General features: G+C 43.9%; 1 protein-coding gene across 1 annotated transcript; it reads right to left on the bottom strand.

Annotated features, from left to right (window-relative positions):
* Positions 1 to 122: 122 nt before the first annotated feature.
* Positions 123 to 3,230, bottom strand: LOC109915578 (protein phosphatase 1 regulatory subunit 15B-like). Its single transcript, XM_020515228.2, has 3 exons — positions 2,888 to 3,230; positions 1,661 to 2,545; positions 123 to 637 (listed from the first exon to the last, which is right to left on the bottom strand). Exons 1-3 carry the CDS (start codon positions 2,891 to 2,893, stop codon positions 434 to 436), a joined length of 1,095 nt encoding a protein of 364 aa, XP_020370817.2. The 5' UTR covers positions 2,894 to 3,230; the 3' UTR covers positions 123 to 433.
* Positions 3,231 to 16,315: the final 13,085 nt, after the last annotated feature.

The following is a 16,315-nucleotide window of genomic DNA, read 5'->3' as shown; positions in this document are numbered from 1 at the left end:
CAATTAAACTAACCAAATACCGTTATATTTGATAATATTCTGCCGTGGGAATTTCCTGAGAGTTCCTTACCATCCTTGTCTAATTTTCACTTCTCTTAACATGAAAGAGAAATCAATCATTATCAGTTATTAAAAAGACAAAAAAATTTATTTTTGAAAAAAAAGCATAAAATTAAATAATATATAATAACTTATTCTTCATCCAGTGACAGCTGCCCAGTGCATACGAATTCATAAAATACTGACTGTACAACAAAGCCATAATTTAAAAATTTTGCATTGGCAGAGTTTTCACAAGCTATAAATTACTAAGGCTCCATAACAATTATATTTTTATGAAGTAACAGATTTCCATTGACTGGTATCTCAGATGGGAAGACAACATTTGTCAGTGTTTGACTTTGCAACTTTCTTCCCGTTTACACCGGAATGTTTAAATTCCAGCTAGTTTATTCCACATAGCGTTCCTGTGGTCCTGATTCAAACAGGGGCTGATCACTGCCTCTGCTTCGGCAATCCTACGCTGGAATCTACTGCGGTCTCGTGCGTACTGTTCCCATGGACCCTTTCGAGCAGCTCTAGAGGCGAAATCCCACACAATCATTGGATGCACTGTAACCACAGGAGAGAATCGAACCTGCAGGAGGAGACAATGGTTACTTTATATCAACAAACTCTAGGCAGAGTCAGGGACTTTTAGATTTAGGTATTAGGCATTTTCTAAATTGACCTGTTTGGAGTTATGACAGGTCTATGACACAGGTGAGACTTGAACCCAGGCCTCCTGACTCAGAGGTAGGGACACGACCACAAGAGCACCTAAGTCAGTGACTCTGTTAGTTTAACCTGACAGAGCCACTCCAGGCTAAGCAGGTTTGAACCCCAAAAATTCAGGGCTCATTGGTTAGCACTGCTGCCTCACAGTGCCAGGGACCCGGGTTCGATTCTACCCTTGGGCGACTGTCTGTGTGGGTTTCCTCCAGGTGCTCCGGTTTCCTCCCACAGTCCAAAGATGTGCAGGTTAGGTGGATTGGCCATGCTAAATTGCCCATAGTGTCCAGGACTTTGTAGATTAGCTGGGTTATAGGGGGAATGGGATGTTCTGAGGGACGGTGTGGACTTGTTGGGCCGAAGGGCCTGTTTCCACATTGTGGGGATTCTATGATGAGATCCTGGTCTCATGAATTCAAGTTTCATGTTAACTAAAGGCAGGGCATGTCAGCAACAGGAAGAGCTCAGTGAGAGAATCACCCTGTCAGGCCACCTGAGTCATTCAGACTGAGTCATTGCTTTCGTGTGGTTGTATTTATACAACATCACAACAGATCTAGTAAACAGTCTCACTTCAACAACTTCAGCTTAGACTCAGTTGTTACAAATACTTCCTCTTTACTGACCCTGCTATAGGGGAGGTTTACCCGAGGGGTGGTGGAAGTGACAGGTCAGCTGTGGAACTACACAAGGGTTTCCAGCAAGTAGTGCTGTGCTGATACTGGGTACAGGAACGGATGACATTACATTAAATTGCCACAGAATTTCCCCAAAGTTCCCATAATTTCTATAGAATCTGGTTACTCTGATACAGTACAACTTAAGACACTGATATCCATCAGACATAAACAAGGGTGAATTATAAACACCTTTGATCACTAAAACCCACCTTTTTGACAGTTTTTCCATCGGACTTGGATGTTTTTGGTTTCACAGTTGTTGTGGAACAGCCTTGACTGTTGAGTGGGAGTAGTTTTGGACCAGGACATTGTACATTCCCCTCCTCAGATAGCTCAGTACTTTGGTCTCTGTCCTTTCTGCTGTTGTTATCAGTGGATCGGTTTTTAGCAGCACAGACGGAGGAACTCTGTGACTTAAAGAGATCAGTGTTTTGATCAAATGAGTCCTCTACATCATTCTCAGCCTCTTGTGTATCACAGGGCTTTGAGTCATAGTTATTCCGTTTATTGGTTTCTCTGCTCTGCTGCCAAGTCAAGGCCGAAAAGTTCATAGGATTATAAGGGTCAGGGTCAAAAAAGGAATTCCAAAGCTCATTGGCTTCACTTTCATCAGCTTCTTGTTCGTAATCAAATGAATCATCTTCACCATCGATGGACCACTCCCTAGACAGGGCATCATCTTCTGAGTCAGCAAGCCAATCATCCTCATCCTCCTCCACTGACTGACTAGTCTGCTCCACCAGTGGTACAATAATCGACTGTATGTATGGATTTGTACAAGTGGGAGCTGGGTCTTTCTGACAGAGAGACTCCATGCCCCTCTGATCTCCCTGAGCCACCTCCCCAGTGGCTGCAGAGAGAATGAGCAGATGAACTGAGGTAGCTTCCATTCTCAGGGGCAGGGGGTCCTCAGGGAAGGAGGTCTCTCTCTGCATGGCTGGCATCTTCTTACTGCTGTGTCCCCACTGTGGGTAACTGAGGTTGCTTATCCGAACCATCTCTGAATTTCCCAGGGTTTGTATAGAAACACCAATGTAACCTCCACAACTGGGGTAACTGCAAACTGCTGACTGGGTCAATGGCCCGAGATTCAACTGCAAAAGAAAAGAATTAGATCACGTTTAATAACCAATTCATCCATCAGAGACCTCACCCCCTCCCCTTTCCTCCCTGCCTCCGATCAGAGCTCATTCTGCCCATCCAACCTGTGCTGGTAGACAGTGATCCCAGCCCAGCCCAGCCCAGCCCTCTCCCCGGATGGCCCCGGCTCCGGGTACCTGAGGCTGCCGCTGTCAGCCGCTCTCCAGCGGGTTCCGGAAGGTCATAGCTCTGGCCTTTGGGCTTGGGCTGCGGGCGGGGGCCATACTCAGCGTCGGGGCCACTCTCGCTCTCTCCGGCTCCGGCTCTGTCCCTCGGGATCTCCTTGGCCTCTGTACCTGCATCTGGATCACTCTCAATGGATCATTGTGGGGATAGGTATCTCTCGATGAATCTCTTGGTGGATCCCCGGTTGTAAGGGAGCTCGTACAGATCTCTTTCTGGCTAGATCGCTGTCGGTGGATCTCCGACAATAGGATCCCTCCTGGTGGATTGCCGGCTGGCTGTGGGATCGCTCTCTGTCGGTGGATCTCTGGCTGTGGGATCGCTGTCTGTCGGTGGATCTCTGGCTGTAGTGGGATCGCTCTCTGTCCGTGGATCTCTGGCTGTGGGATCGCTGTCTGTCGGTAGATTTCTGGCTGTAGTGGGATCGTTCTGTTCGGGTTTCTCGCGGAATCTGTTTTTTATTCTGGCCGCTGACGTAATCCTCAACCAATCACGACCGAGTCACCGCCCTTTCATTACGTCACGTTATACGTCACAGGAACCGCCCGTGCCCTGGCTGATTGGTTCACGCAAGAGGCCGTTCAGCCCATTATGCCCGTGCTCGCCCTTAGGGAGAGGATTCCAGTCCCGCAGTCATTGCTGCCTTGTCCCGGGAGACCACCCTTTCTTCTCCGATATATATTAAAAAACTCCATTCCAGAGCCACCACGGACCTTGTCTCCAGCCGAGGACAGTCATAGAGTCACACAGAAACAGGCCTTTCGGCCCAACTCGTCCCTGCCGACCAAATATCCTAACTGAACTAATCCCATTTGTCTACGTTTGGCCCATATTCCTTTAAACCTTTCATATCCATGTACATGTCCAAATGTCTTTTAAATGTTCTAATTGTGCCTGCATCTACAACTTCCTTTGGCAGCTCAAAACACTCACTGGGTGAAAACGATTCTCCCCAAACACTGTGCCCTACATTCTGTGTCGTCAGGTTCTATAGCTTTTCCTTGTCTGCTCTATCCAGATCTTTCATGGTTCTGGATACATCTATCAAAACCCCTCTCAGTCTGCTCCGCTCCATGGAAAACAGTCCCAGCTTCTCCAATCTATCCACATCATTGAGGTTCCTCATTCCTGCAACTTTGTTTTTCTCCATGCATTCTAGAACCTATACATCTTTGTTAAATACAGTGCTCCAAACTGAACACAATCTTCAAGTCAAATGTACATCTTATAGAGGGTCCTCATATCTATCTTGTTACTACACTCTATTTGTAAAGAACAGGGTTGATTTCCATACCTTAGTAACTACTTTCTCAATGTGCTCTGCAACCGTCAACAGTTTGTGCACATGTATCTCTAGGTCTCACTGCTCCTGCATCCATTCAGAATGATGTCATTTATCTTAAATTCCCTCTGCTCATTCTTCCTATCAAAATGGTCATTCAATTTCATGTGTCTGCCCACTCCACCATCTTGTCGATATCCTTACAAAGTCAATCACACTCTTCCTGAATGTTCATGACACTTCCAGATATTGTGTCATCTCTAAATGAAACTTACAGAATGCTGAGAGGCCTGGATATAGTGGACATGGAAAAGATTTTTCCATTAGTGGGAGAGACTGGGAACCCAGGACACAGCTTCAGAGTGATGTTGGGGCAGCATGGTGGCTCAGTGGTTTACACTGCTGCCTCACAGCGTCAGGGACCTGGGTTCAATTCCAGCCTTGGGTGACTGTCTGTGTGGAGTTTGCACATTCTCCCCGTGTCTGCATGGGCTTCCTCCATGTGCTCCAGTTTCCTCCCACAGTCCAAAGATGTGCAGGTTAGGTGGATTGGTCATGCTAAATTGCCCATAGTGTTTAGGGATGTGTAGATTAGGGGGATGGGTCTGGGTGGGCTGCTGATAGTGTCGGTGTGGACTTGTTGCGCCGAAGGGCCTGTTACCACATTGTACGGATTCTATGATCAATGAAGTGACGACCCTTTAGAACTGAGATGAGAAGAATTTCTTCAGCCAGACGGCGGTTAATCTGTTGAACTCATTGCTGGCAGCATGCTGTGGAGGCCAATTCATCAAGTGCACTTAATACAGAGATAGATATGCCTTTGATGGGTAAAGGGATCAAGGGTTAGGGGGAGAAGACAAGAGAGTGGGGTTAAGAAAGATATCAGCCATGATTGAATGATGGATCAGACTCGATGGGCTGATTGGCCTAATTCTGCTCCTATATCTTATGGTCTTATGATATTTTGTTGTAACTGTACCCTGTAAAGCCAAGTCACTGTCATTAATATAAATCAAGAAACAGGCTACAATTCTCCAATCTGCTTGCATCCTTCCCTACTTAAGAAGCAGTAGATGTGGTCAGTTTCCACCAATACTTTGTTCAGTTTCTTCTGATAAGTTATCAACTTTGAGTTAGATTAGATTTTCTCATACATCCTCTTTATTAATATTTCTCCCACCTAGTCTCTCTGCTCTTTCATTGCAAACTTTTGCAGCCTGTTTTTTCTTGGTGAAGACAAGTACAACATATTTATTTCAACCTAGCCTTGTCCTTTGTAACCAGGTTTCCTTTCTGCTCCTCATCAGCTCCACTTTTCTGTGCTTCCCCTTCTGAACTTTCACTTTCAGCCCGGTCCTCACTTTCCCATTCATCTGATACCTGTCTAACACTCTCTTTCTGTTCTCTCTCATTCTACAGCTCATCATTCAGGGAGCTGTAGTTTTGTTTGCCCTAACCTTTGTCTATCACCGTAGCTAACTATCTCCTCTTTAAAGGCAGACTGTTGTTCCCTTACACCTTTCCATTTACCTAGATCCAAGCCACAACAGGAGGTCACTGAGAGGTGATAGTTCCGGGGTCACAGCCTGTGGTTTCCCACAAAACATCAGGTTTGGGCAGTACTGTGAGGGATTTTGTCGAGCTGAGGGCTAATATCCCGCACAGACTCTCCGTGCTATGTCTAGTTTACAGCTCAGCCCTGGTTAGACCCTCAGACAGTGGAGACTGCTGTGCAGTTCCCTGGGAAAGTTTCTCTGCAGTCACCTTCACTCTCAGTGAAACGTCACGGTTTACATTTTCAAATCGTTACAGCAGAGTTTCTGGCCGTTTCAGTTTCTGTTAAATACTAGCTGTTACCACCTATTCCAAACGGCAGACCATTCCTTGCCAACTGTCTTTCACTGGATCCGTCTCCTCAGCCAGCGACCGCTCTGTCCTCCACCTCACCCCCTACCCCTTTCCACCTCCCTCTCCTCCTCCCCCCTCCCCCCCCCTCCCCCAGCCCCCTCCCTCTCTCCCCTTCCCGCTCTCTCCCTTCCCCTACACCCCACCCCGGCCAGTCTCTGGTCTTTCAGTTGTCTCCTATTCCCACACAAGGCGGCGGCAGTGTTTTGTTGTGGCTCAGACGTGGAGCTGTACGTTGCTGCTCGGTAATCTGACAGATTCTCCGCTTCTGATCGCTGACTCGGTCACTGATCCACTCCCCCGATGGATCCATCTGATCTTCCTGGAACTCCGTCCCCGGTCAAATTTACACATTCCGCCTGCTTTGAGAGTTCGAGAGAATTGGAGGTTTCTTTGTACAGCGAGCTTTGATTTAAGGCGGCTTCACTCTGTACCTAACCCCGTGCTGTCCCTGTCCGGGGATTGTTTGATGGGGGACAGTGTAGAGGGAGCTTTACTCTGTATCTAACCCGGTGCTGTCCCTGTCCCTGGGAGTGTTTGATGGGGGACAGTGTAGAGGGAGCTTTACTCTGTATCTAACCCCGTGCAGTCCCTGTCCCTGGGAGTGTTTGATGGAGGACAGTGTAGAGGGAGCTTTACTCTGTACCTAACCCCGTGCTGTCCCTGTCCTGGGAGTGTTTGATGGAGGGGGGACAGTGTAGAGGGAGCTTTACTCTGTATCTAACCCCGTGCTGTCCCTGTCCTGGGAGTGTTTGATGGCAGACAGTGTAGAGGGAGCTTTACTCTGTATCTAACCCTGTGCAGTCCCTGTCCCTGGGAGTGTTTGATGGGGGACAGTGAAGAGGGAGCTTTACTCTGTATCTAACCCTGTGCTGTCCCTGTCCTGGGAGTGTTTGATGGGGGACAGTGTAGAGGGAGCTTTACTCTGTATCTAACCCGGTGCTGTCCCTGTCCTTGGAGTGTTTGATGGGGGGACTGTGTAGAGGAAGCATTAATTTCAGTTCAAAAGAGTATAGGGGGCTTTACTTTCCATTTCAAAGAATGAGTAGAGCTTTATTTCCTGTTTAAAAGTGTAGAAAGATATTTTTCTCTGTATGTTACCCCATGCTGTCCCCATCCTTGCAGTGTTTGATGGAGATAGTGTAGTGGGAGCTTTACTCTGTACCTAATCCGGTGTTGTTCCTGTCCTCACAGTGTTTGATGGGATAGTGCGAAGGAACCTTTACTCTGTACCTAATGCGGTGCTGCCCCTGTCCTGGGTGGGTTTGATGGTAAATTTCCATCTCAACTTAATTTCAAACTAAAACAAAATAAAACAAACAAGTACAGATGTGGAAACAAATACAGAAATTGCTGAAGAAGCTCAGCAGCCTGGCAGCTTTCTCTGCACAGATGTTGCCAGACTTGCTGAATTTTTCCAGCAATTTCTCTTTTTTTTGGAAGTTTCAATCTGTTTCCCTGCGACATCCTTTGCAGATACTTGAACCCAATGAAGTGCTACTCCTACCTAACACATTAATTTATTATTTAACTGACTCTTTCTAGTTCTGTTGGCATACGGCACTAATCTGAAGCCCTTTCCTTAAGCACTTTTTGAATTTAAGTGTAACCGAGGATCTGCCCTGAAGAAAATATGGAATAAAAGTTTATTTCCAGTCCCATATAAACCTGAAAGCAAGTGTATATAATTATTCACTTTGTCCTCTACTCACCAAATATCAGTCTGACATGGGTTACTGCACATTATCTGCCAGTGCCTTGACATCTAGGTTGTAGTTTGAGCTGCTAATCATATACAGTCCATCAAATGGCTCTCTCTGACGTAGACACTTGAACTTGATTCTGTGCAGCTGAGAGAATGCTGTCTCACAGATATATGTGGGGCCAAGGTAATCTTCCACTTTAAAAGATTGGAGGGTTTAAGCTATTGGGAGAAGCTGAATAAGCTGGGGCTGTTTTCCTTGGAGTGTCAGAGGCTGAGGAGTGACCTTATAGAGATATATAAAATCATGAGGGGCATGGATAGGGTGAATAGCCAAGATCTTTTCCCCAGGGTAGGGGAGTCCAAAACTAGAGGCATAGGTTTAAGGTGAGAGGGATTTAAAAAGGACCTGAGGGGCAATGGTTTCACACAGAGGGGTGGAGCGTGTATGGAACAAGCTGCCAGAAGAAGTTTTTTTTTTCTTTATTCATTCGTGGGATGAGGGTGTCACTGACCAGGCAGCGTTTATTGCCCATCCCTAATTGCCCAGAAGCAGTTAAGAGTCAACCACATTGCTGTGGGTCTGGAGTCATATGTAGGCCAGACCAGGTAAGGATGGCAGTTTCCTTCCCTAAAGGACATTAGTGAACCAGATGGGTTTTTCCAACAATCGGCAATGGATTCATGGGCATCATTAGATTCTTAATTCCAAATGTTTTACTGAATTCAAATTCCACCATCTGCTGTGACAGGATTTGAACCCTGGTCCCCAGAACATTATCTGGGTTTCTGCATTAACAGTCCAGCGATAATACCACGAGGCCATTGCCTCCCCTTAAGTGGTGGAGGCTGGTATAATTACAACATTTAAAAGGCATCTGGATGGGTATATGAATAGAAAGGGTTTAGAGGGATATGGGCCAAATGCTGGCACATGGGACTAGATCAGTTTAAGATATCTGGTCAGCATGGAGGGTTGGATCCACGTGTCTGTTTCTGTGCTGTTGACTCTACGACTATGTGTAATTCTATCTGAATTCCCCTGTTAACTTCCTCAGGTATGCAGACATTTTCTCAGTTGAACCATTTTTCTTCATCTTTGATTCTTTTTCCAGTAGTTTCTCCAGGCTCAGGAAGTGTTGCAGTGTTTTCTTTTTAAGTTGGGATGACCACAGGCCAAGTTTCAATTTAAATATATTCACAGCACTGATCATGTGTTGTTAAGTCTCTGTCCTTTGCTTGCAGTTCACGGTTCAGCTTGTTCAGTTTTAATATTTTGTCTGTAAGGAATCCAAAGTCAAGCAAACACTCTTTGTCTGACAGTTCACTACACACTTTATTCATGGATTTAGGAATCAGATCTAAAAATCTTTGCAGGAGCTTCCCTTGACTAAAGCACCTCACATCAACCTGAAGGATTAATTGACCATTGGCAGCTTGTTGAGTTTGTTGAGTTAGGATCCAAACAAGTGGTGCTGAAGGGTTTTTGCTCATATTGAGCTTATAATCTTAACAAGAACTTTCATTATAGGAGAAGGGTAAATAACTTTACTCACTGATGCTTGCTGCTGGATTATACAATGACAATCGACAAAAGGAGGAAAATCAGTGTCATTTCTGCAAAATACAGCAAAGTTTGTACTTGTGCCAAGATGGGCTGGTGCCTCATCAGTTTGTGATGGAAACTAGTTTTTTGTTTGGAATGTTTTTCACAAGCACGGACCTGTTGTAGGTTTGTTGTAGAGATCCTCACTCATTGTTTTCTCTTTAAGGGGGAGAAGATTCTCTTTAGTTCTTATGTCCATAAAAAGCACGTACACAAAACTAATCAGCTGGACCTTGTCAGTCACAGCAATGGATTCATCTAAATGCAGTGAGAATTATTCACAGTCCTTCAGGTCCACCTGTAGTTACTGAAGACCTTTTCCAACAAAGATTCTATGGCCATGCTCCTGTGGACACACCATGGGACATGTTCCCGATGGCTGTTATTATTTCTTCTTTGTTCTTCAAATCTTTGAATAAAGAGCCATCGATCATGGTCATTGCTTCTTTAATTACCTCACTATCTGTAAATGATTTCTTGTCTTTTGTCAGAAGCTGGCAATCGTGAAATGATGTTTTAGTGCAAACTTACCTGTTTCTGCCTCTTTAGAAAAGAAATGACTATTGAGTTTTCAAAATGGCGTTCAGCTTTTCAGATTTTCAGCATCCTTTGTCTGATTCATGGTTGTACAGTATCATTCCAAGTTCCCCTTTTTAAATTCAGTATATTTGGGTGACATATAAGGCAAATGCTCTTATCTTTTACAGCTGTAAACAGAAATTTCGCATTCCAAGTTCAAGTTGTATGATTTTGTTTTCTTTTTAGATGGTCCCATTCCATCCTTCCTCATTATTGCTTCATCCTGTAGTTTGTGCTGGTCACTCTGCCACTGGTCACTCAGCTGCTGGTCACTCAGCCACTGGTCACTCAGCTGCTGGTCACTCAGCTGCTGGTCACTCTGTCATTGGTTACTCTGCCACTAGTTACTCTGCTGCTGGTCACTACTGATCACTCTGCTGGTCACTCTGCTGCTGGTCACTGCTGGTCAGTCTCTGGACCCATGTTTCTGGATTCTCCAGAAAGTTGCTGCTGGAGATAGGGGAGGTTAGTGCTGTGGTTTATTTCCAGGGCCCCAGGTCAGCTTGTGTTGTTGGATATTGGATGTAGAATGCAGCAATATTTGCTGTAAGTGCCTTCAAGCTGCACAGACATTTTAGATAAGCAGCTGAAGAAAAATTAACTGCAGGGTCAACAAAGAGTGGGCAGAGGAGTGGAACCAGCTGAACTGCTCGTGCAGAGAGTCTACATGAATTGAGAGGCTGAATAGCCTCCTTTGTTTCTAATATTGTAATAAACTGACTTCACATATCAGTTCCTAGTATATTTCTTCTTTATTTGTTGCATTGCCACCTCACTTTACCCTGCAATTAAAGTCTGCCTGAACCAAACTGGAGCACGATGCCACATGGAAATGCCCATCAAGAGCATGTTGTCTGCAAGCTGCTGTCCTGGACCAGCTCAATGACCCACACACACAGGATGAGGGAATGTGGGCAGACAGTGAGATTCACTGTCAGGGACTCTGCAATTGACTGGTTGATTGTAATCTATGTTTTAGAGACTACAGCCTGGAGATCTCTCTCCAGCTCCGCTAACCTTAATCTCTTTTCAATTAAGACAGCTTGAAAATCTCGACACAACTTGGAAACTTCAGAAACTAAAACCCTTTTGCTGGAGAAATAATTCTATAATCTGAAACTTGATTCCGGACTTAACTCAAAACTAATGGTCCCTGGCCTGTTCTCTCTTTATGACATAAAAGTTCAACTTTATAAACACCTCATCAGTTATCCTACTAGGTACGTAACTTAAATCACATGCCTTCTTGGAAATGCTGTCTTTAAATCACTGTTCCAAATTACTTTCTGGCCTCTTAAAAATAAAGTACCTTCACAGAACTGAAACCACACACCTATTTCACCTTTCCTTTAAAATTTCCAAAAGATAATAATACATGATACTACAGTGAAGTGAGAATATGGAACTCACTCTCATATGGACAGTTTGGAACAAACAGACAAATTATAAACATCGCCATGCTTATAGGGAGATAAAATCCAGGCATATAGGAGAGGATGGGAAGAGTTAATAGATTGGAGAAGATGCATTCCTGATGACCAGCAACACAAACAAATTAGAACAAATGGCCAGTTTCTGTGTTGTATATTTTTGGGAATCTTTTGAAAGATTTGGAGAGTATAGCTGGATTATTTAAAGCAGGCTGGGAATGTGAGTAACTGGTGCTGATGATGTTCTCCTGGGAATTTAAACCTGTTGTGTAATCTCATGGAAATTGGACATAGATAATTCGAATTACTGTATAGGCCTTGGAGAATTTCCAGAATTTCCAGATGCTCGACACTAACACTTATATCCTGAGATAAAGCAGTCAACTTGGATAGGAATTTTCAAAAGCAAAGCTCATTGTGAACACAAACCCCAAAGCAAACTGAGACAGAAGCTCACTGTGAGCACAGTTTCTGATGTATCCCAGAAGCAGTGTCATGTATACTTAAAAATTTGATGTCAACCTAGTGAAGATACAACTCAGGCTACTTGTGTGTCAGACATTAAGCGGGGGAGTGGGGAGGCAACAGGTTAATACTCTGGGAACGTGGATTCAAATGTCCCTGCAGCAGGTGGTGAAATTTGAATTTGATAAAAAATCTGCAACTGGGGCCTGTTATAGAACAGGTCGAACCCCTTCAAAATATTCAGAAGATAACCTAGACCCTAATGTTTTCTTACTTTAAAGGTGAATGTAAAGCATTCCTGATGCAATTCAATTGGTCAAACTAATGGATTTAAAGCAAAACCCACTTTATTCACCCACTATGGTTAAAATACAACAATAGAAAGAAGTAATTGGAAAACTTAACAGAATAATAGATAGAGTAACTAATACTAATTAACTGTTTCAATATTGCAGCATCCCATAAACACTCCCTTGGCAAAAGGCAAATTCAGAAACTGATTGTCTCACATACAGTTCTCCAATCCAGGAGGAAAGAACATCAAAAGGCAATTATGGCAGAGAGAGAACTCCAGCTTTCAGCTGTAGCAAAGAGAGATGTGGCAACTTTTCCCAACCCTAGCAGCTTCTGCTGAAAGCTAACCTAAAGATCCTGGCTCTGCCTATTCAGGCTATTTCTATTGCTCCAACTTTAAAAATAAACCAAAGCTTCAAAAGGTGTCTCCAGTGGTTTGAGTAGACTACTCGATACCTCTACTTTAAAACCTCTCTTCAAAACAAAACCACAACAAAATAACCTCTTAAAGCCACAGCACCATTACAAGGCCGAGTCTAATCCTGAGCATAAATCCATTGCTGAATCTTGTAAAAATCCACCTCATTTACTAATGTGCAGAAAATCTGCTGTTTTCACCTGGTCCGTCCTCTATATGACTCCAGACCCACAGTGATTTGATTGGCTCTTAACTGGCCTCGGAAATGGCTGAGCAAACCGCTCAGTTGTAACTACAGGCCTCAAAATCTGATAAAAGAAATAAAACCAGACAGAGGTACCTGGAAATGATCAAGATACTAGATACACAGCCTTTTGACCCTATTAAACATTTCAAAGTACAGGAACTCCAACTCTGAGCTACTCATACGGAGGCTAAGTTGGAGATATTGTTACATATTATTTCAGAAGGTGGACACACCCATTTGGATAGGGCAGCCCTATCCCACCCGTATTAGAACCAGGAGAATGTGACTTTGAATGAGGTTCAACTTAGACTGTGTGGGAGCTAGTCACCAAATTATGGAGCACAACGTGAAAGGTAATCCCTGGATAAAAACCCAAGTCACATGTCAATTGACTGAGAGTCCACAAGACTGAGGCACACATTAAAGAAAATAAATCTGATCAGACAGCTATTACATAGATGTGGCTACAGGAGAACAGGATTTCTTTCTGAACATTGAATAACATGGAAGAAGAGGAAGCTGCATAAAGGTGGAAGGGTAGCACTGTTGATCTAAGATGACATCGGTGCAATCATTAGAGTTGACCTTAGTTCAGGAGATCAGTTTGAGGTACTGGTTTAGGTAGAGTTGAAGGATAGTAGAGGAAAGAAATCGCTAGTGGGAGTGGTCTACAGACTTCCTAACAGTAACCATAATGTAAGATAAAGGATTCAAGAAGAAATATTCGATACATATGACACAGGAATTGCTATAATCATCGGGACTTTATATTTACATATAAACTAAAAAGATCATATTGGCAGTACTGGCCTAGATGGATTTGTAGAATTCTTTTGAGAAAATTTCTTAGAACAGCATGTTGTGAAACCAACCAGACAGCTGGTTATACTAGAATTATACCAGTTACACCAGAGAGCTGGTTATACTAGATGTGGTATTGAGCAAAGTAATTAATTAATTAATTAAAGGCACCCCCAGGTAGTAGTGATCACAATCTGATTGAATTTTACTTCCAGGTTGAAAAGGAGAAGAATGGGTCAAAGACTAGTATTATAAACTTAAGGAAAGGCAATGATGTGGGCACGAAACCTGAGCTAAAGTGAACTGGGATGCTAGGCTAGGAGATAGATCTATAAAGAAACAGCTGCAATTATTTAAAGGGATATTTAAGAATACTCAGAATAATGTATATTCCGACTATTAAAAAAATTCTAAAGGGACAACCCACCATCTGTGGTTAAGTGAAGTTAATGACAGCTTCAAATATACGGAAACAGTGGGACTGAGTAAAGTGATGGAGTGTGGGCTGACCATCATTCAGGTTGTGATGCACTTCATGGTAGGGTCTTAAAGGAGGTGAGGAATCAAATATTTACTTTTCCAAAATTTTGGGCTGGAAAATAGCAAACATAACCTTCATTATTCAAGAATGGAGAAAAGCAGGAGACAGGAATCAATAGGTTAATTTGGTGGGAGAAATGCCATAAGGTTCTGGCACCAACAAATTAACGCTGCTGCTGAGAACAAGATAGGGTGAGAGTGGATGCCTGGTGCACATTTAAATAAGGTGCACATTGTGAAATTGCACGGGAAAACTGGATGGAGCTTACAGAGAGAAACTGACCTTCAAACTCCACAAAATTAAAAAGAAGCCATATTTTTAAGAAAAGTCAGCTTCCTGACTCCCCAAAGCCTATCCACCAACTACAAGGCACACAATAGGAGTGTGATAGAATATGCCCCCCCTTTCAGGATGAGTGCAGCACCAACAACACTCAAGAAGCTTGACACCATCCAGGACAAAGCAGCCGCTTGATTGGCACCACATCCACAAATATCCCACTCCCTCCACCACCAACACTCAGTAGCAGCAGTGTGTACCATCTACAAGATGAACTGCAGAAATTCACCAAAGATCCTCAGATAGCACCTTCCAAACCCATAACCACTTCCATCTTGAAGGACAAGGGCAGCAGATACATGGGAACACCACCCCCTGCAAGTGCCCCGCTGAGCCACTGTCTATCCTGACTTGGAAATATATCGCCGTTCCTTTACTGTCGCTGGGTCAAAATCCTGGAATTCCCTCCCTAAGGGTATTATGGGTCAACCCACAGCACATGGGCTGCAGCAGTTCAAGAAGGCAGCTCACCACCACCTTCTCGAGGGGCAACTAGGAATGAGAATAAATGCTGGGCCCAGCCAGTGCCACCCACAAAAATTTTAAAAACTTTTAGACAAAGTTAAAAAACCGTAGAAAGAAGGACAATAAACATAATCAGTAATACAGTTTCAAACATACGGGAAGGATATCGACAGGTATATTGCAAATGATCTGGATAGGGATATGGAGTTGTTGGTTGGCTCGCCGAGCTGGCTGGTTTTCATGCAAATGTTGTTTCCGTTCTAGGTGACATTGTCAGTGCTGTGTAGCCTCCATTGAAGCACTGTTGTTCTGTCCCACTCTGAATTTATATGGTCTGGTCTGTCATGGTGGGTAGTCCTGCTTCCGGTTTTGTACTGTAGTGGTGTGTAATGGGGATATGAATGGAATTTGAATGTGGATACGGGTAGGGATGTGACTGGGAATATTACCAGGGATATGGATGATATATGAATGTGAATATGAATAAGAATAGGGATTGGATTGGGAACATGAACAGGGGTATTGCACAGGAAATGGATGGGATGTAGTTTGAGATATAGGTGGAAGTACGACCAAGTGTATGGAGGGCAGATAAATGTGGAAATAGATAGGAATATAGTTGGGATATGACTGGGAGTTTGGTTGAAATATGGACAGGGATAAGGTTTGGATGTGGGATACAGCTGGAAATATGAATTGGAAATGAGCAGGGGTCTAAACAGGGACATGGTGCAATATGGTTGCAGAAATGTAGATGAGGGCTATGGATAGGATGTGGAGAGGGATGTGGATAGGATATGGAATGAATTCCTATGGTTAATGATATTTCTTCCTGATTCCACAAAAAAGTTACACCCAGACAGTTTATTTTTGCCCGTCTGCTCTCTGCCATTGTCGTCCTCTCCAATTTAAACCCTTCTGCATGCTTTTCCGATATTGTTTGGAAATCTTTGAATGGTCTGTACACTATCTGATTACAAACAGATGTCACTCACTCAGTCAATCCGTCTCAAAAACCACCACAGGCTGCTGTAGGCCATTGGAACCTCACAGGCTGACACCAAGGGACAAGACTATTTAAGTGCAGAGTCAGGAGATTGTGTGTTCAGAGAGATATAACAGGGAATCCCTTATCCAGAGAGACAGCCATGAGAGAAGATGAGACAGAATTGAGTCAAAGATCACAAGTAAACATTAAAAAGAAATAGTTCTGGGTTCAAATTAATCTCAAGGAGCAGGAGTGAACAGTAGGTATTCAAGAGCATTGGTAAAAGTAGGAATTGTGTCCCCCCCAAGCTGAGAGTCAGCTCCTTCACGGACTGTGTCCCAGTGAGATTCAGCACCTTCAGGAACTGTATCCCAGTGAGAGTCAGCTCCTTCACAGACTGTGTCCCAGTGAGAGTCAGCACCTTCAGGAACTGTATCCCAGTGAGAGTCAGCTCCTTCAGGGACTGTATCCCAGTG

Source organism: Rhincodon typus, chromosome 37 (genome assembly GCF_021869965.1).
Source record: "Rhincodon typus isolate 14 chromosome 37, sRhiTyp1.1, whole genome shotgun sequence".
In the NCBI taxonomy this organism is placed as follows: Eukaryota; Metazoa; Chordata; class Chondrichthyes; order Orectolobiformes; family Rhincodontidae; genus Rhincodon; species Rhincodon typus.
Note: the sequence above shows the minus strand (reverse complement) of the source record. Positions and strands in the feature narration are given on the sequence as shown.